Raw genomic sequence first — 21,997 nt, 5'->3', positions numbered from 1 at the left:
CTTTATATCTCCAAATGATTACAGTAAAAGCTATTTACTTTATTCATGACTCTATGAAGCAATATGTAAGCCTCATAGGCCAGCAAGGTCTGTTTCATGCTCTTCTAGTGACTGTTCCACATTAAGGGCAGCAATTACTGTTTAGGCAGATACAGATATTCACATCCACTTCCTTCCATAAATTAACTGCTATTCTTTGGAAAACACAGGTGCAGAAGGTGATTCTATTTTATTAACAAAGCCCTGAGTTCAGTTCAAAAGTCCTTCCATATAACAAGGAAGCATCTTGGAAGCCTTATGTCTTCTTGATCTCATTAGGACCTAGCAAAAACAAAGGTTTAAGTAACTGGTAAACATATCTAATGAAGATGGATGGACTGAAATATACACTTGCATATTTGGCTAAAACACATAACCCATGAGGAACTGACTCCCACACATTATCTCAATATTTTGTGGGACCAGATCCACAAAATGTAAGTAGCAAAGTGAACTACTCTGTGTCTGTCTCATCAAACAGAACTACAGTCCTTCAGGGACATCTACTTACACGCAAATACAAAGACCAAAAAAAAAAAAAAAAAAAAAAAAATCTTTCTTTTTAGGTGATCATTTTTCTCTGCAGTTTTATATATTAAAAAAAAAAAAAAAAAAAAAAGATGAATTCAGCCTTTGCTAAATCTCAAGTGTAAATAAACAAGAAAAACACAGTTGAAAAGCTGCACAGACACCAGCTCTGATTCCTGAACTGCAAATTGCAGCTGGCTGTGGAAGTAACCTCATTCTTACATTCTGCTTCGGATGTACTTGTTCAGATCATGAGTGAACTTCTGAAGTGAATCTTCTGATCATCGTCACTTATAGGACTTAAGCGCACAGTCTCTGAGCATGAACACTGATCAAGTCACACTAGAAGATATGCCCTATGCATGCACTTATTGCACTGCAGTTGCTAAAACACAGAACACATTCAGCCCATTGAATCAGACTAAAACCGGTCAAACCCACATCACTAAGTGTGATGCATATAATGTGGACATCATGCCCTCAGCACCAGTTCCGTTCAGCTGGGAGAGACACTGCTATGCTGCTCCCTGAAAAAGACACAGCCAGAGACCTTTGTTAGTGACAAGATAATGAGCTAGACAGTTTTTTTACCAGCCCACATTATGTTCTTGTGATCTGCCAGTTCCTTATCATACATGTTGAATGCTCTGACAGTTCCTTATCATACATACCCTATTTGAGGTTGATTAATGACAGAAGTCTGTTTTGTTAAAACATTTTATATTAAGGAAATGGTAAAAGAGAGAAAAAAAATAACAGGAGTTGGGCAATTTTGATTTAAAATGTAGATGCTCTCCTTACTCACATATATTGTAGGTTGACGTTTTTCGCAAATGCCTGACGGGACACAAACCGTAAGCCTGAATTCACCACAGTCCTGTAAAAATAGATAAAACTGTTAGAACAGTTTGTTTACAATACATTAGTAAGAATAATGACAATAATGGCAAAAATAAGAATGTGGATGAAATCTCTACATGGATGAACTGTAATGTCTACAATTGTCCTTTGTAACAAAGTCAGACCCACTCTCTGAGGGGGTCTCTACATTCTTCTGTCAGAGAAATAAAGAAATAGCCTTTTAAAATATTTATTCCATGTACTTACAGATTTTTAAGTCCGATGTAAAATCCAACTTCATTGTCATTGATGCTTTCTAATTTTTGCTGGTTTGCGATGTAACTGTTGAAAAAGCAAGGCAAGGAAAGTATGAAAATGGTTTCTTCCATGGCTTTGATTGTTCAGGGGGCAAGCACTGAAGCCTGAAATGTGGCAGCAGTGGCTCCCCTGTCAAAACTGACACTAAGCTCTAGCTGGAGCATCTGCAATGCAAACGTGATCCTTAAAATCTTCTCCATCATTTAAATAGTACTTTGTGGGACAGGGCTGAAGGAGAAACAGTTGAGTTTTACACAGGGGAAATGAAGCTTTGCTCACTGAGGAAGGAAGTCACCCTCAAGGCATGGTAAAAAAGCTGCATTACCGTGCTACTGTTTTCCATGACACTGCTTCCCTACATCATGGATTTTACAACAGCAGAAAATCAGCCTTAATAGTGGCAGTGGAGTTACTCCCACTTTCATTTGGGGTGGACTGCCCTGCTTTCATGTTGTTAGCCGAATTACCTGTTAAACTGATTTTCTCTCAGCACCAAAGCAGTCTGAGTTCTACTTACAAGGTGTAGCAATAGGAAAAAAAAGACAAGGGAGGATGCACTTCATGGAACTACATATGTAAGTGGAATTTAAGAGACAAGAAACTATCATAGTGCTGTGTACTATGTATGTATGTATGTACTGTATACAGAGCACAAAGCACTGCGAATCCACTCACATGAAAATAATATGTTTTGGGCCTAAGCCCCAAAACGACGTGGGGATGCAGGTTGGTCCTTTGCATCATTACCATGTGAGATCTACAAATGATCAGTGGCATCCTGTGGAGTGGAAATTTAAAAGTTACACGGGGAATGATATAATCAGTTACCTCTACTGCAGCAAGAAAAAAAAAAAAAAAAATCACAGTGCAAATCATGCTGTCTAGGAAGAAGGAATAAGCAGAAACTGCAATTCAGCTAAACATTATGGGCTGAAAAGTAAGCCTGATGCAAGAAATAACCTTGCTAAAGAGTCCATGCATTTCAATAGATAACTCCAGTCACAAACGTAGAGATGCACTTGTACTTTCAGAAGCATCCAGAAATAATCAAGCCACAGGTTTTCCTAAAAAGTGTGAGTTTTCTTTGCTAGAATAAAATTTATTTTCACTCTAAGCATTTGTCACATTCAAAGAGAATTCTGGTGAAATAGAAAGGAAAGTGGATTGCGTTCCCACAAAAGAACGAATGTATTTCAACTAGTACATAAAAGAAATAGTGTGTGCATATCCCAACAGAAGATTGAGAATCCGAAGAGCTTGGCTGGGCCAATTCCAAGTTGCAAAGTTGACTTGGGCTACACTCTCTCCAAGTGCCAGGAAAAGCAAAAAAAATTCACCTACACCATTCATTACACCATTCATTGTCTCCTGAGAAAAGAAAAGCAGTAAAAAGCCAGTGCATGACACTGGACAAAACACATTACCCCTGCGTCATATGACACTGACAGCTCTGCAGATCTTCATAGGATAAGAATAAGAGCCATCACAAGACAATGACTTACTTTGAATTTAGTACATGCTCCCTTTGAATTTTAAAAGCAATCTGATCTCTTAGGCTTTATTAATTTTTTTTTTTTTTTTTTTGGTAGGTAAATTCACGTATTTTGCCAACCAAAGCAGTTTATTAAAGACTATCCCACCCAAGAGTCCTGCACGTGGATGAACTTGCTGCATCTGAACCTGACCCAAAGAACAGCTCATTATTTAATTATCATCTTCTCTGTCGCTTGGATCTTATCACACTAAAATGCAGCTATTCAAGAGTCAAGATAGCTTCTTCATCCTGTCTTCAGTGTTCAACCACTAAGAACCCTGGTGAGACGGTGATAGGAAAAACACAAATGAGCTGGAATAGGGGAAACTGACAGAGAAACACAGGGAAAAGGGACTCAGAAAAGTAAAAGAAAATGAACTGAGAAACCAGTTGCACTACGTAAAGATTAAGCTATTGGAAGAGTTCTGACATACACCACCATAACCCAGATCCATTACTTAAACACAGTTATTACACATCGAAATCTGACATCGCAATTTTAATCATAAAAACATTTACCCAGAACCTCCCACTACAGTGGAGGAGCTACAGAACTCTGATATAACTTACAGTGTCACATAAAAATATATTAGTGTATTGCATTCTGTAGTAAACCTCAGCTAGTGTAAAACAGTTCAGCTCTGCTGAAGTCAGTGAAGCTACCAACACAGGTTACACCAAAAAAAGATCTGAACATAATCACAGAATCTAAAAAAAAAAAAAAAAAAGATATGGAAGGAAGAAGCAACATAAATGTATAGTCTTTATCTTTCTCTTATTATGTCCCTTAAAAGTTAAAAAAAAAAAAAAAAAAAGAAGGGGGGGGGGCAGACAGACACAACCATACTTTACTCTGAGATGGTTGCAGTCTCTTTACGGTGAATGTGGTAGATGATTTAAGATGCCACCTTCTAACTAACTGAAAGAACCAAAAAGAACCATCAGCTGTCCATAATTGCACTTCAGGTAGGAATGCAGAACATTGGGTTACCCAGTGAATTGTAACTAGCTCAGAACAATAGCTGCTATGCAATACATTTGTTAAAACACTCTCAGTCCAGAATATGACAGTAAAGAATATTTCATACAGTTGAAAATCCTTGCAGAAAGAATGGACAGATGTAATTTACCATGAGCAGGTTCCCTTATGCTTCCTTACTTGCTTAACAAGACTATTTTAAGTCAAGCTTGTGCAACTATTTCATGGCAGTAAGAAAGAAAAAAGTACAGTGACTAGTTCTACACTTTCAGGGGAAGTTGTTCTTCTGTTTAATTTAGAGGCAGATTTGAAATAAAACCTCTTCCCCAACTGAATGCTATTTTTACTTTCTTCACAACTACTCTACCTTGATGTTACTTATCATCAAACATTAATACTCTAAAAGCTCTGACTCGCAGTGGGCGACACTGAGAAATGTAATTTGCCTGCCTGCCCTTCAGAACATCCACCCTGTTCTTTAACTGAAGGTTTTATCGTAGCACAGAAGAAAAACATCCTGACTCATGGCTGGCTGAAGTCACATGAGGGGCTTGGAAGCTCCCCCTGTGCACCACAGCAAAGTGCAGTGCCACCAAACTGTGGCTGGATAACACCCAATCAGATCACACACAGCAGCTCACAAATACCAATTACTACCTCAAACCAAACCCTCAGCTGTCTACAGTAGTATTCACTTGATTATGCTATAGCATTCTGTCTCTCCTTCAGTGAGTCATCAGTAAACCGTATTTGTTTTTAGACCTTCAATTTCATCTCCTCTTTGTAAACTACTGATTAATTCTGATAAAGGCATTCAGAATCATACACCTACTGAGTGCACACTACAACCTATAATAACATGTTCATCTCAGCATACTTCAACAGCTATTGAACAATGCCACACACTCATGCTTCACAGTTTCTGTAACATTATTGAAAGGATAATTTAAAATTTCATTGTGAAAGAGTTAACTCTTCCATGTTCTTTTTTAAGAACATGTTCTTCTTTTCTGCTCCTTACACATGTGAAAGACTATAGATTAAGTTTGTACAAAGCCGGGAAAGCAACCTGAAAGCAATTGAACTATGAGAGCAAAAATAGAAAGCATATTCTGCACTTTAAAATAAATGAGCTTCTTTTGTGCTTTAGCAGCTCAAAAAAGTATCTCACTCTAACTTTCAAATGTCTTAAAAAAAAAAAAAAAAAAAAGCAGAATTCTGTATCCCTATCTTATCTAATTTACCCTATTTCCTCTTTACTAATGTACATTAATGTACATTACTTCATTTGGAGCTACAAGTTCATGCTGGAAAAAGTTACTGCACCCTAGTCTTGACAACATAGATGCAAAGATGCAAGCAAACATTGTAATTCAGCTTCAGAAGTATTTCTGTTGCCAGAAAGCTCCCTTTATGGGAAACATATTTTCTTAACACTCTAAAAAATAAATCAATTATATGTTTACCTCTGGTTCACACAGCTGTGGAAAAAAATAAAAAAATAATAATAATAAAAAAAAGTTTTGAAATGTATTAAACATTCTCTAGTCAAATTAAATGTTTCTGAACTTTGGGAAAACTTAATATGCTGAGATATTTTTTCACTAAATCTTTAGGGAGAAGGCAGCACACTCCAGACATTGAACTGCCAGCAGATCAGTTATCGTTTAATGACAGGTCACTTATGTCCCTAGTCTACACTACTGTGAGAGCTGTATGTGACATCCACAATTAAACACTGCAAAGTTCCCTAGTGCTGTATTTTCTTACAAAATCAAATGTCAAACCAAGTTCATCAAAAGGCAAGCTAAAACTTACAGACATTTTCAGCACACCTGGGCTGATTTATGGTTATGCATCAAAATCATGCAAAATTTTGTAAGCTTGACACAATACTTGATGAAACTTGGCAGATTCAAATGGGTTTCATTTGCAGCCCCTCTGAAACCAAACTTAAAATAATGCTCGAGGGGTGTGAACTCACATAGTTTGAAAATGAAGCATAGAGCTATACAATGCTGCATATCAGGAATGCCAGGTTTCAGACAGATGTAGGGACCAATGACATAATCTCTACTCAAGCAAGAAATCTTTATATGTAGGACCACGCTCCCCCTAGGAGGGAAACTCTAACAGCATGCAATGAGTATAATACAGACACATACAAGCAGAAATTTCTCTACAGATATACAGGCTCAATCTTATTACTGTTATTTATTCTGTATTGCTCTCCTCATCTGGTATTATCCATGCCAGATGTCATTAGGCCAATGTCAAGAAACAGAACTTTGACAGCTGAAAAAGTGTGTCCTGACTCAGGAAAGAGGCACAGCATCTGATTAGTCCACCATGGACTTACCCAGAATTCAGCAGTTACACAAACACGTGCTCAACTCCTTGCCTCTTTGGTGTCTCCTGATAAATTGTGAGCAAGTACTGTTGTTTTTGTTGTGTTTTTGTTTGTTTGTTTGTTTGTTGTTTTGTTTGTTTGTTTGTTTGTTTCTGTGAGTCACCCTGTATACCACAAAGAGTGGAAAATCAATTGCGACTATCCCAGGCTCCTTAAGTCCTTTAGGGTAATTTTTCCTCTCATCTACAGTGTTTGGCAGAGAAAACTAAATCATAGAATCATAGAATATCCCAAGTTGGGAGGGATCAATAAGGATTATCAAGTCCCACTCTTGGTGCAACACAGGTCTACCCAAATATTCAGACCATATGAATAACAGCACAGTCCAAACGCTTCTTAAACTCTGGCAGGCTCGGTGCTGTGACCACTGCCCTGGGGAGCCTGTCCCAGTGCCCGACCACCCTCTCTGTGGGTAGAACCTTTCCCTAACCCCCGGCCTGACCCTCCCCTGTCCCAGCTCCATGATGTTCCCTCAGGTCCTGTTGCTGTCGGAGAGAGCAGAGCTCAGCGCCTGCCCCTCCTCTCCTCTCGTGAGGGAGCTGCAGGCCGCCATGAGGTCTCCCCTCAACCTCCTCTCCTCTGGGCTGAGCAAACCAAGGGACCTCAGACACTCCTCATATGTCTCCCATCTAGGCCCTTCACCATCTTAGTAGCCCTAAAGAAGGTACCTATCTACATGCCAGCACAGGCACTCTAGAACTGACAGAATTAACTCTGGGATCTTCTTTGGCAGCCACTGGAACACACATTTTTTGAGAGGCATACACACAAATTCTTCTTTTCACATATCCCACAGTCAGATAACACACTGTTCAGGGCTATCCGAACTAGATGTCTCGTGGCAAAGGTCAGTGAGAACAGTTAGCTTCAAGAATTCCTTGTCCTTGACATTGTGGCTGCACCACCGGCCAGGAGACGGAGGGACTCAGACATTGACTACATGCCAAAATACTATGATACTATCCAATCAGTAGTGTCCAATAAGAAGCAAGCAGTTGCCATTGGGAATTGCTTCTCCAACCATGACATCTTGAACAATTAGTGCCATTTCACAAACTTAAAGTAGGAGAAAGGAAGAATACACTGGTGATCTCATTCTGGTTCTCATGCTGCAGGGGCAGATCCATACTCTTGCTTATGACTACAACTGCCTGGGAAGTGGAAACCCTACAGTTTACCAGCCAGCCTTAGTTCACTCTACAGAATGCAAACATGAAGGCAAAAGTAAAAATAAATAAATATGTCTGCAATGCAGAGTTTAAGGAAACAGTTACTATATTTAGAGGCAAGGAAACTGAAACATAATGCACCCTTGGGCTTACTTACATCTTTGGTTTGGCTTCAAGGTGTTTGTTTTCTTCTCTTCAAATAGCACACTACCAGATCTAGCCAACTCTCAAGACACTTCATGCAGCTATCCAGATTTAAGATTCATGCCCTTGACAAGCTCCACATTCAGAACTACTTTCCACAAAATGAATGCAGAGTTTATTTAAGTATTTTCTCCATCAGGATCACTATTCAGAGACCTGTCCTCCCCGCTGAGCTCCATGAAGTTCACATGGTTGATATTTCACCAAGGCATCAATTTTTGACATTTCTCCAGAGGTCAGTTGACAGCTAAAGTCTAGCTTATCCTTAGCAAAGATGTTTTGTAAATGCTGCTATTATTTGTTGATATACTCAGAAAGAAGTATCAAGCTGGACAGACAATAAGCTATTAAATCAAAAAATATATCTTAATCACTGACTTTATACTTATCTACAAAGTACATTTTACCTACTGCACAAGAAATCATCTCTGCAGAATGTCAAGAAGAGGCTTAAACTGCTATACAGGTCCTTTATAACATACACTAAAAATAAGACATTATATAAACATACAGAAGAAGAGTAGTGAATGTGGTTCTTTATTAGTTCTCTAAAGAGAGCACACATAAGAGTAAACAAGCTCTTTTTTTCTTCTTCTTCTTTTTTAACTTGATAGTAAGAAAAAGCATCTTGAAGGGACATATAAATGTGTCCTGGTTTCAGTTAGGACAGAGTTAATTTTCCTCCTGGTATCTGGTAGGGTGCTATGTTTTGGATTAGGATGAGAAGAGTGCTGATAACATGCTGATGTTTTAATTGTTGCAGAGCAGTGCTTATACTAAGCCAAGGACATTTCAGCTTCTCACTCTGTCCTGCCAGCAGGCAGGCAGGGGGTGCAGCTAGAGCTGGGAGGGGACAGACCCAGAACAGCTGACCCAAACTGGCCAAAGGGGTATTCCATACCATATGGTGTCACACTAAACAATATATAGGGGTGGCTAGCTGGGGTAGGGGGGCCCGGCTGCTCGGCGTTAGGCTGCATATCAGTCAGCGGGTGGTGAGCAATTGCATTGTGCATCACTTGTTTCATACACATTATTAGTAGTACTACTATTATCATCATTATTGTTATTATTATTATTTTTATTAATATTTTTCTGTCTTAATAAACTGTCTTCTTCTCAACTCACAAGCTTCACTTTCCCATTTCTCTCCCCCATTCCAGAGAGGGAGGGGGGAGGGTGAGCAAACAGCTCTGTGGTGTTTAGCTGCTGGCCAGATTAAACCACAACAAAATGCAAAAAAATATATGTGACAATTCTTTTTCCCACAAAATCACCTACTGTAGTGACTTTTCAAAGAATAGTAACACAATTGCTCTGTTTTTCAGCACTTGTACACACTACCTCTGTAGCTGTTACTGGCCCGGATGCAAAATGAAAATGGAAAAACATCATTCCGTAACAGCACAGTAAAATTGCTCCTAACCATCCTTTAGATGTGTCTTTTTAGTTCTCTCGGTGAACGAAAACATTAAAGCGTTTTGGTTGATGTCAAAACCTTTGAATTCTTTTCTTTCCAGGCATCCAAGCTCAGGCAGTGACTTTGTGGAGGGATGTCTTAAGTGAGTTGCACATCCTTCAGTTAGATAAGTACTTGTTGACATAAATCAGTCTGCTTCACAACTGTTCAGGTCCTTTTCCTGTCTTCAAGTTTTGACTTGTTCAGTATTCCCCGAGTCTTTTTAATTCAACACAAGAAAGTACCTCTGAAATTCCCTCTGAGGTCAGTTATCCTCCCACATATATTATTTCCACTGTTTGACACAGATTTATTCAATTTTAAAGTACTGGCTCTTGAAATGTCACATATTCTGTTCAGTCTTTTCTGATATTCACCGGATCATCAAGACATATGACCATACCTGGTATGCCTTCCATTGTACCACTCACTGTGTGCAATACATCTTGCACCAAATACAGATCAAAAGGTAGTACTTCCAACTGATGAAGTGAAACTACAGAACTTGAAGCCATCTATTCCGGAAAATCCACCTGTATCCTGTTAATGCTTTAAGTTTGCTGAATAATTTGACTCCTAACATCTCAAATAATATTCCCCTTTCCAAACCCCTCCCCCCCCCCCAAAAAAAAAATAAATCGTCCTTGCTCTGATTTTAAATTTTGAGAATCTACATATGGTTATAATCTCTATCCTTTTTCTCTGCAACCCCTTTTCCCTTTCAAAAGGGATACAGGTTGTCTTTCTGAATTTCCATTATACCAACTTACTTGATGTTTACCTCCCTCTTGTAAGCTCAAAACAGGTTGCCACCTTCAGTATATCAACATCAATCTTACTGTTTGTATTTAGCTAATGCATTTCACAGAGAACATTTCAACAACATTCAAATTACTTCTCTGCCACAATCTTCCAGGGGTATTCTTTGCTATTCCACATTTATGGTTTCCTATTTCTCTTTCTGTTATCACATTTATTTTCATTCTGTTCTCTGTCCTGTCCATTTCTCTTCACTTAATTGGCCAATCTACTGAATTTATAGCTTCTTCCATTAGCATTCCTAAAAACACCACTTTCTCTTCACTTGAGAAATCCTGTTCTTCGCTTAATGTAAGTAGTTTCTTACTTTCACTGAATATATTAGCATAATTATGTGTTTTTTACACTTTCTGAGCATTTGTCAGTATCCAAAGTATTTCTAATACTCATGCTGACTAGCACATTGCTGTCATTTTCTTCATAACCTTCCATGTTCATGTACTTGGCCAACATGATTTGGGGGAAATCCTCCCATGCAACGGTACATGCAGACCCATGTTCTGTGCCTTTCCTTCAGGTTTCTAGTTGTATTTCTCTTCATTCTGCTGCTTGACATATATATATTGCCTTTTCAAAAGTGAGATCAACTTGACTTAAAATGCATTCATGAACATAATTCCGTAATCTTTATTGCTATACTTTAGGAAAGTCTACTCTTTTGTAAGTGACAATTTTCCATTTTAACATAACTTCTAGTCTTTGAATGGCTTCTCTACTATTTTCCTTTTAAACTATACTCTCACCCTGCATATACTTCTTTCAGAAGGTGATGGTTTTTTTTGTTTGTTTGTTTGTTTGTTGTTTTTTTTTGTTTTTTTTGTTTTTTTTTTGCTATTGTGGTCTTCAAACTATTTCACCATTTCTACAAACTCACCTTCTTCTTCTCTACTATTAACTTCACAGCATTCTTCATTTACCTTCACAGCTTTCGCCCCTGCCACTGTTTAAGAATAGAGTAATACTTTTCTCATCTACCAAGCTGTTTATCCTTATGGCTCTTGTAACCAAACCACACAGCTGCACACACTTTTCAGCACTCCTTCAGTTTACATACCTTTTGCAACTTTACCAATCCCCAGGATGTATGAAGTGCAACTACACAACACTGGGCAGATATTTCAATGATATCTCCGATTTTGTAGGTCTCTTATCTACTAAGCCTTGCATGAACAGCAAAAACTGTTCATACAACCAGCCAAGAAAGCAGACAGAACAAGTGCCCCATCTCCATGCAAACAGGAATGGAGGGTTGGGAAAAATGTTAAGGGCAGGGAAGATCAACATAATCTTCCTTTGACTCACTCCCATCTCCAAGACAAGTGGTATCTATTTCTGTAGCTGTGACACCTAAGTCCACGTCCCCCAGATGACAAAAGCTCCAGACAACAAGACAACTACTGAACATAAATATGGTCCAGAGGATCTGCAGTACTGTAGTGATGTCTAGAGCTGAACAAAACAACAACAACAACAAAAAAAAATCAGATGCAGATTTGAGAATTTGAGATTTGTGCCAAATCAAAATGTTTGTAAATCTATTTGCATCTGACCTGAAAAGTTTGAAGTTTTGTGTACATATGTCAGTATGTATGCAATACACAATATTGAAGAGATACTTAAATTCCTTCCACTTTAAACTGTAAAATACTTCAGCATAAGCCTAAGTACACTACTTACTCCCACTGAAGTCAAAAGAACAGCTCCCAGCAGGAGAGTACTGTACTGTGTTTACCAGGTGAAGATCACTGTATGCATAATGAGTTCCAAAAACAGTTTTTAGAAATTAGGCAGATGCAAGTCTGGAGGGAGAAATAGGAGATAAATAAGCAATAGCCTGTTCACCTGCCTATCCAAAATAAAATGGAATCTCACCCTCCAAAACTAGACCCATATTCACCAAATAGGTTTCCACTGATTTAAAAATAAAAATAAAAATAAAAGCCTCTCTGTGTGAGGTAGAAGACCACAGGTTCGTGAGAACCACTGAATACAGCTATTCACCACAGTCCAAGAGTACCAGGTTCAATTCTTACCTCTTCCTGAGGGAACGTGATCCCAGTCTCTCAAAAGACACCATAAAGCACCATAAAGCACTCTGAGAAAGGGCTGCCTCAACCCTACCTGTTCATGCGGCTCTCATTTCTGCCATCACTGAACACTCAGGAGAGCAGGACCCAGATATATCACTGCACCAACGAGGATCATGGTCATTTAGCTAAACAGGCTGTCCTGCTCTCTGGCTCAGAAGTACATTTAAACACTCCAGACCAAGTAAGGCGACTCAGACAAGAAGAATCAAGGCAAATCCACATCTGTATGCCACACAGGACAGTAGTTGTGATACTGATGTGCAAGACCCAGGTTCTGACCAATGCTCTGCTGTGAGCTGAGACAGTCCCAACGTGTTCTACGGAAGAGGTTTGCTTGGACCGCCCAAACAACTCACTCCACAGCCTGACACTGCTCGCTGGAGGAAAGCTCTTGCATTTCCACTTACCTCACTGAACTAAGTCCCCCAGGTTTTCTTACTGAGAGTGGAAGAGGGGGCCTCCATCAGGTAATTCACAGTAGGAATCTAATTTAGCCTCCTGAATCACTTCCTGGAAGAAGCGGGCTCTCCGCTGCTGGCAGGAGAGAAGCCAGATGCTTTAAGTGCCTTTGGTGCACAGTCTGCAAGGAGTTGCCAGATTTTAAATGCTGAGGCCTGGGACAGTCCCAGACATGCTGAGCAAGTCCAGTGCGTGACACTTGCAGCACATGCTGTGAAGTCTCCCAGTGCATGCCCATAAGTCTGACATGCCCAGTATGAGCACTTGATTTATCTGCACATGCTCGCTGTGCTGTCTGGCATTTAGAAAATCAGACAGTTGTTGCAAAAGAATGGGAAAAGTCACGTCCTATGTACGCTTCATGTGGGATACAGCATCTGATTGTGTAATATGCGTTTCACAGAGTATCTGCTGAATATGGCCCTAATTATTTTTATATGTATGGTTCAGAAACAAAAAAGGTAAAAATAAATTCATTTAAATCTGAAACTGGGAGATTTCTTTTGTCCCAACAGTCAAACCACAAGGTAAAACAGATAACTCGCCTGGCCCCAAATAGAGCTTCATCATGGGACTCTTCCATAGGAAGCCCAGAGGTGTCACCATTTCACTGCTTTAACATTTCAGCAATGGGCTAACTTTGATTAATGCACTGTCCTTCTTTTATTTAAACATCAGGCAGGTGTATATAGTGGACCATGTATTCTCTGTGGATCTCGTATAAGCTTTTGAAGCGACTGTAGTTGCCACTCTTTTGCATGGGGAAGTACTCTAAAATACTCATTCTCAACTTCCTGTTGACTCAACATATTTAGTCTTCACATAGTAGGAAAATGCAGGGGAGCAAAGAAAACTCCCAGACAAGCATACATCAAGCAATGGAGTAACAGCCCCCTTCTCTTCCAAAAGTAAGTCAGGCAGGAAAATGTTTGAACTGGTTATTTTCATGCCTTAGTTATGTCCTCTGAACTACTTTGCATTGGTGAAATGCCAACTCTGTCAAGTTTTGCCATTGACTTTAATGAGTTCAGAAAGCAAGCCTCAGTTTTCCCCTAAAATAAAAGGCATCAAGTGAAGGACCTTGCTGGATCATGATCAGGAGGCTTAGCAAAAGGCTGGTTCGAGTCACACTGTTTAAAGATTACAATCTTTTAAAATGCCTCTAAAAATGCCTTTGGCCTTGGGTTTGTCTTGCTCTACTTTACCTTAGTTCTGCAAAAAGTCTCATTTCTTAAGGCCTTGACTAGGAACCAAAAATATTGACCTGAAACCTGATCTTCAAGAACATATCCTACCAATGACAACCCATGCCAGAAACAAGAACAGCTGAATTGCTATGAAATATGTTTAACAGTTTCAGCTATAACTTCTGTCAATAATCAACATTCAATGCAGGTCGTTTTCTTCCAGGAAAATTTTAAAAAATTGCATATTCACAACAGAATTTCCATGGCATGGCTCCTTTCCCGTAAATGCATTATGGCTCTTCAATGTTATGTTAATAGTAGCTATATAAGAAACAATATCTCTGTATACATATTTCAGTGGGGTTTAAGCTTGGCTTGCTTTATGTGGTTTCTGAAAATACAGGCTCACAATCAAAAATTGAATTAAGGTGTATGCCCAATATATTTGATTTCAATAGCAGCTCTGTGCCTACATACATTTGTATAAAAAGATCTTAGCAAACACAGCGTGCAGTAACAGAGCAGTACAGGCATATGGCTTTCAAATCTCTACGAATATATTTCTCCATTTGAAATGCACATAAATGATGAATTAATACAATCAGTGCTCCACTTTTTAAAGGACAGTTTTCAAAGAGAGGCTTTTCAGGCCTAACAAGCTAAATATACATTTAACATCAATAAGCACTGAGAGGGTTTTTAGGGTTTCTAGAGTTCTCTGCTTCATTTTTCATCATTTATTACTTGTCATTACCGGCTACGCTCATCCAGCTTGGGCAAGGATATTCTGCTAGCCACCTTCACTGACATGTTGTTAGACATTGCTGCAGTGAGAGATGAAAAACACGGGAAAGAGGGAACTGCAATACAAAAAGAACATTTTTTTCCCTCTTACTTGAAAGCAATATCCAAAATGGAGAAATAAGGCTTTTGTTTAGTTATGTAAAAGTTTTTATTTTACTGTGATTTGAGATCTAGAATCTTGCTAAGCTGCCTTCTCCCTTACACTTTTGGAATTTAAAAAAAAAAAAAAAAAAAAAGAGAGAAATCCAGAAAAAGTCATCATAAAGATATTGCAGGGTGGACTGCCCAACTCTCTGTTTTCTTGTTAGTAGGAAAGGAAGCACAAGTTTCTTGAAAACGACATATCCAACACCAAAGCCTCAAATTCTTACAAAAGGCCTTCATTTTCATATATAAATCCCAACCTTCTCTTAAAACTCAAGTGACCAAAGACATAGAACAAGAGGCAGTGTTTTGCCAGCCCACTCCTACACAACATTGAGCACCGCCTGAAGGATGCTGCATTCCTCCAGCAAAAGCTGGTTCACACCAGCCTGCCGGAGACAGCCCCTATCAGCCCCCAAGGAGCCCATCAGTCCTTAACAACTGGAAGGAGGAGGACTAAAACAAAGCATAATGAAGATCACTGGGAGCAAAAACATCCAGCATATACAAAATATTTGTTTTGTGATGTCTGAAGTATTTTTAAAGCCTGGAAATTAAAAAAAAAAAAAAAAAAAAAAAAAAAATCTAATGCTTACTGTCAATTTACCTTAACCTGCTACCCAGATCTTTAAAAGTAGACATAAAAAAAAAAAAAAAAAAAAAAGACAAATAAGACAAATTCTTAAAATGAGCTTTTATATCACCACTGCCCCTACCCCCTGTAATAATTTGTAGCCTCATGCGTTGTATTTTACTATATAATTCCAAGTCACCAGAAATAGCTTTGCAAACCAGCCAAGCCATGTATTGCTGCAGAGTCTAAAGTTTCTTTGAAGAAGAAGGGGCTGGGGGGTGAGAAGCCTTGAAGATAGTTTTACACTATATTTAATCTACAACAGCCTAGAAATCTAAAATGAAAGAGACCCAAAATACCACCAGCACTGATCTTCATATGAATTTCAACATGCCATTTTTTTAGCGCAAGCTCACATGACTTGTTAAATAATTTACTCTATAAATTACTTATCCTGTCTTATTTATTAACAATTCTAGAGTGCTTTATATAACTGCATTAGTAATTTACTTTGTGGTTTTGAAACGTACGCGATACACAATCACCTCTGTCTTTTACTAGGCAAGAGCTAAGAAGTCACCTATTTGTTGGCAAGTAGTTCTTTCTGAAATACACTCATTAATTTCAAACCCACTTCACCTGAATAAACATAAGTCAACATACTAATGACTTGATACCAGAGCTGAAAAACTATGCCAGGAATATACTAACAGTGCAAGAAAACACTTTGAAATCAAGGTCTATGAAGTGTCTTAGACACAGGGATATACTAACAATACATTTTACTCAATGAGAAAGTATTAGACCAGTCCTTTTACAAAAAGTCCTGAACATTTTTGAAGTGACTCATTTACTATCCTATTAATACTCTTGCTCAAGTGATCTCACTAAGAACTACTTATTTGCCATAACGCCTGGATTTAACAATGCTTATATACTCATTTTGCTCTCACCATTCTTGCTCCTTAGCTCTTAGTGTGAGCCTCAATGGCTGATAACCCTGACTTTAATGCAGGGCCTTGCCGTGGAGTTCCATTTATCTCTAATAGCATCACTAGTACCAAATAGTTATTACAATTGAGCTCTGTTACGATAGGCGATTTTAGCACTGGCACATGCTTTCCAGATCAAGGCCAGCCCATGTCAGCACCCTAACCAACTGGACAAATCTAAAATCTCACTAGAGACAGGGATTTTTTTTAATCTGCCTTTATTCATCAGAATGAGAAAACTGTGCAAAATAACAAGGAAGGGAAAGAGTGAGGAAGATGACTAAGAAAAGCACCAGGCAGAAATACTCCTATGCCCTCCCACACCAAGTTTCAGCAGCTGGGCCTCACAAGGCTAATGCAGAAGTGCTCTGAAAGTCTTTCTGCTAATTTCTGAAGATTTGGATGCAGATCCAACCAGAAATAAAGTAGTAGTTGGACTGGGAAGAGAAGACTTATTTAGCTCTAAACCACCATTTACATTGTGGGCCAAAATAGTACAGAAGCTCCCATGTACCAGGCTGTGGAGGCTGCCCTATGCATGGGACCACAGGTCTATTACTCCCACCAGCATCATGCTGGCTCTCTCCCACCTCTCAGAGCCAAGGGGAAACCCTTGCTGCCCACTTGCATCCTGCCTGCTCGGTGCCATCCACCCAGCCCGCAGCCAACAACCACAGCTGCCACATGCCCACCCTGACCATTCAGTTACCACAGAAATCCCACCACACACAACGCAGGCGAAGATCTTTATTCAGCCCATGTGCATTTGGAGTCAGTGGATGTTTTGTCTGAGATCACAGGATCCTCTCCAGTCAAGAGGAGGGCATAAGCAATAAATGAAGGATTGGTCTCAACTGGCATGCAGGAAATATAAGGGAATAAATTACTAGAAATTAAGTGTCTTATGCTTTTCTTGCTCTCATTTATACCAAGAGTAATTCCATCAGAGACCAACAGAATTGTGTTCCTGTATCTACAGAGCACATAAAAGAAAAATCAGGCCTGAAGCCTCCTAAGTAAAATGCAAAACTTCAGCCTCTTAAACTGGTTTCTTAGATAAAATAAAGAAAGATGTACAGTGTTAAAAGCATGTCTTCGCAATCTTTATATACCATGAAAGAACTGCTTCTTTACATACTCAATGCTTGCTAAGTTCCTGCAATGAAATAATGTGACAGTTACTGCAGTCCAACTTTTAATTTATGTCTGCAAACTAATTAAAGGGCCTTCATGTTTTATGTCAAAAGTACACTAGAAAAGACCATCTTAAATATGTGCAAGAACATCTCCTGAGAAATCCATGACTCAAAATTATTTTTAGAACACCAAACACAACAACATGCAATGTCACAGAATGATACAGTAGAAATTGGGAAGAACTGTAAAGACAGCGATGCTGACAAAAACATAGGGCAGAATAAAAATGAAAAGCACCAATCCAAAATGACTAGACATGTTTTAAGTTGATTGTGGCTGGAGTGCATATTTACATATGCATTTATTCCTCTGGCCTTTTAAACGGTTTAAATTCTAGGGGGAAATTGCTGCATTACCTCCAAATTGGAAGTACTAGATAATAAGGCTAGCAAAGCCTATGAAGAAGAGCAGAGATGCATAGCTTGAAGCAATTCTTTTTAATGAAGCAATCCACAGAATATTAAACAAACATCTGAAACAATAACTGCCATAACAACTCAAAAAGGTTGTTCCATTCTCATAGGTCCTAAAAATCTGCAAAAGGTAGGCCGTATATGAATAGTAGAAATGAATGCCACCAGATTTTTTGCCAGGCACACACAGGGAAATGCAGCAAGCTGACTACAACAAACTGCAGAAAGATAGCCCAGAGGTTCTAGAATTAACCTAATATCACAAAATATTTCATGGCATTTTTGTATTGTTTCTAAATAAAGATTAAAGAGGAAAAGGAAATAGAAATTAAACAGTGAGAAATCTGTATGGATTTGGATGAAAATATTCTGGATTTTTTTACAATAGAAATGTTGTGGGTAACAATCCACAAACAGCAGGGGCTGGGGAAGATAGACAAAATAGCTTTAGAAGGCTGTCCAGGTCCATTATCTGTATGCCCAGTAGCCAAAATTTTTGCTCAGTAAGTCTTTGCACCTTTTCTCAAGCAACCTATGTGGATGCCACAGAGTACAAGGCTATTAAAGGATGTAGGATTGAACATGAATCGCTACACAACTCCCTCACCGACTATCAGCTGCAGGCAAACAAGGATGGAAAAAATACAGGTGTGAGAGAAAAAAAAAAAAAAAAAAAAAAAAAAAAACTTTTTGCACCTTCCTTGCTAATAGTGAGGGTTTCCTAATCCTCAAACACTCTGAGAGCACAATTCTCATTCTCCTGCAGGCTCAGCGTTTTCTCCTTCCAGCCACCTTATGGAGAAGGGCAAAGCAGGCTTGCATGTCTATGGCCAGGGCAGGGAAGATAGTTTGTTCTCCCTTTCCCTTCCATTAGAATGTGCTGCATCCCTACCTTTCTCTTTTTCTTTTTATTTTATTTTATTTTTTTTTTTCAATTGAAAAAGGGAATTGAAAAGAATTGAAAAGAGGAGAGACCGGTGACGGGGGTGAAAACCACCCAGCGAAGCCCGCAGGAATAAACCATAGCCGCGAAACTGAAATCGATGGATTAATTAAAAACCCGCTGCCGCAGCAGAGGTGAGGCAGGGGCCGGAGGCTGCAGCCCAGCGCCCACCCCGAGGATGCTCCGCGGCCGGCAGCGACCCCCGCGCCCTCCCCGCGCTCCCGGGAAGCCCCACCGGGGGCCGGCGGGATGGGTCATCCCGCCGGGCTCGCAAGGGCATCTCCGTGAGGCCGAGCCCACGGAGATGGGGCTAAATCACGGCCGGGCTCCCAGGCTCCCGGCCCCCGCAGTTGCCCGCGGAGCGAGTGCGCTCCCCCGCAGGGAAGCTGCCCACCATCCCCCCGGCCCGCAGCCTTCCATCCCGGCCGTGCCGTACTCACATCTCGGTGACATTGTCGCCCTCGGCGCTCCGCTGCGGCACGGGGAAGGAGGAGATGCCCGGCACCGGCTCGGCGCACCAGATCCGCCAGGAGCTGCAGCGGCAGGACGAGGGGCAGCCCAGCGCGCCCCGCCAGCAGCCCAGCACCAGGCAGCACAAGCCCCACAGCCTCGCCAGGCCGGGGCCCGGCCTCCGCCGCCAGGACACCGTGCCTCCCCCCATCACCCCGGCGCTGCCCGACGGCCTCCTCGGGATGCTGCGGAGGGTGCGCAGCCTTCCGCGCCGCGGGCCGGCACCCCGCGGTCGGGGTTCACATGGGCGCGCCGCAGCAGCAGCCGCCACCGTGCCCGACCGGGGGCTGCGCGGGTCGCCGGGACTCAGGAGGGAGCGGGCACGGCTCGGCACGGCTCAGCACCTGCCCCGGCCCCGCGGGTGGGCAGCGGCACCGCCTGTCCCCGCGGCGGCTCCCGATGATGCTGCAAAACGCGCGGAGCGGCAGGGGCAGGTGGCGGAGGCTCCGCTTCTACCTGCGGGGACTCGGGCGGCCGCTGCCCGAGGGAGGGATGGAGAGAGGGAGGGAGGGAGGGAAAGAGAGAGGGAGGGAGGGAAAGAGGGAGGGAGGGCGGGGAGGGAGGGCGCAGCCCGCGGCGGCGGCGGCGGCGGGGCTCGGGGCGCCGTGCTCGCCGCTTTACGCACCGTCTCCTCCTCCCCTCCAGCTGATAATAAAGCAGCCCCGGCTCCTGCTCCAGCCCAAGCCGGGGAGCTGCCGGCAAAGTGACGTGAGGCTGACGCAGAGAGGGGCAGAAACTCCACAAAATGAGCCTGAAATCCAAAAAAAAAAAAAAAAAAAAAAGACAAAAGCGACAAGGGAGGGAGGAGGGGGGAAAGGGGGGAGGAGAGGAGGGAGAGAAGGGAGGGTGCCCGAAGATTAGATACCAATAGGCAGTCTGCGCCTGAGCCTTCACTCATGCACGCACATAAACAGAGACTCGCACACGCGTACACACGCACACGGACACTCGTGCACACGCACGCACACCCCCGCGGGTGGGGAGCACCCCGCCGTCGGTGCGGGCTCCCCGCTCCGCCAGGCGCCGTCGGAGCTCCTCTCCGCGGCCCCTTACGCCCCAGGACGGGGACACCTCGCCGAGGGGCACCGGGCATACCCTCCGGGGCGGAGAACGGCGGCAGCTCTCTCTGTGGGGCGATAAAAGGGGCCACTCTATGACCCCCGCGAGGCTGCGGACGAGCGGCCCCACGACGCTCCGCTGTTTCCCCAGACAGCCTCCTCCATCCCGCAGCATCTCCGCGGTCGGGAGAGCCGTTCTTTCGCTCTCCTTCCCCCGGCTGCGGGTTTTCGGCAGCGGTTTCGGTGCCCCGCAGCCCGCCGCAGTGCCCGGCGCTGCGCGCTCCGCAGGCGCCACCGCGCGTCCCGCCGCCGCCGTGCAGCGCCCCGGGGCCGCCAGCGCGCACCGCGATCCCCCCCGCACACGGGCACGGCTGAATAAAGTCAGAGTCCCCCGCAGCCCATCGCGGTGCTACCGCCTCGGGGCGGCTGGGGGAGGCCAGCTGTCGGAGCTGAGGTTTGGTGTGTTCGAGCAGGGCTGACCCACGCGTGTGCACCGCAGATTTACAGAGTGAGTGGCGGGGGAAATTGGGCCAAATGACAACGATGTTGATCTTCTCATGTCTGAATCAGTGTTCCTCCTGTCCCGATAAATAGCAGGCACACCTTGCTTTGTGTTGGCAGAGCGCTCACTTGCCTCTATACCATTACATCCAAAGGTGGTGATGGCCTGTTCTGATCAAACTACTCGAGCTTGGTATTTCGAAATGAGTAATTCAGAGCTCCACCGCTGAATTCAAGAAAGAAAGGCTACAGAATTTTTGTTACAAAGGTACAGAACAAGTAGTCAATACACTGTTTAGAAAGTGCTCAGGAATCAATTTGATATGGCACTTATTAATTGAATGAACACTCCGTTCTTTTTGCATTTCTCAGGCTACAGAAAAAATCCAATTCTTACAGGGTACATTCGTAGGCCTTGCATTCATAGTCACAGGCAGGGTTGGGTTTGCTCTTAAAGAACATCTTGCTAACAAAATCATAGCCATACCTAGCTGTAACTCTGATTCATGCCTCTCTATAGGGCAATGAGTGAAAATTAGATAAAGAAACATAAATGAAAATATTGTCAATCATGTTACCATATTTAGGACAAATTTATTAGAAATGTATGTAGGATTATTATATAAATATGTGTATCCTATTTGGAATATATGTCTTCCTTGCCAAGTCCAGCATTCTGTCATTTCTAAATAAAACATGAGGAAAATCAAGAGAGTCCCAGGCAATAAGATAGCCACATAATGCAGCATAAAAACATGAAAGGGCCATAAAAGATATTACTCAAGTACAAAACATTGTGTCTACAAGTAACACAACACTGGAGAAA

At 41.8% G+C, this 21,997-nt stretch overlaps 1 protein-coding gene across 2 annotated transcripts in view; it reads right to left on the bottom strand.

The window, feature by feature from the left end:
* NTRK2 (neurotrophic receptor tyrosine kinase 2) overlaps positions 1 to 20,099 on the bottom strand; it is a 200,128-nt gene extending 180,029 nt beyond the window's left edge. For both annotated transcript variants that reach the window (XM_082783494.1, XM_082783495.1), the window contains exons 1-3: positions 19,543 to 20,099; positions 1,675 to 1,749; positions 1,373 to 1,444 (exon numbers count right to left, since the gene is read on the bottom strand). In XM_082783494.1, the coding sequence (XP_082639620.1) occupies positions 1,373 to 1,444; positions 1,675 to 1,749; positions 19,543 to 19,763 (368 nt within the window). In that variant the 5' untranslated portion in view covers positions 19,764 to 20,099. The remainder of the gene's footprint in view (positions 1 to 1,372; positions 1,445 to 1,674; positions 1,750 to 19,542) is intronic.
* Between the last annotated feature and the right edge of the window lie 1,898 nt (positions 20,100 to 21,997).

This window comes from Aythya marila, assembly GCF_965140915.1.
Source record: "Aythya marila genome assembly, chromosome: Z".
NCBI classification, from domain to species: Eukaryota; Metazoa; Chordata; class Aves; order Anseriformes; family Anatidae; genus Aythya; species Aythya marila.
The sequence above is the reverse complement of the archived record's forward strand: the minus strand, read 5'-3'. Positions and strand labels throughout refer to the sequence as shown.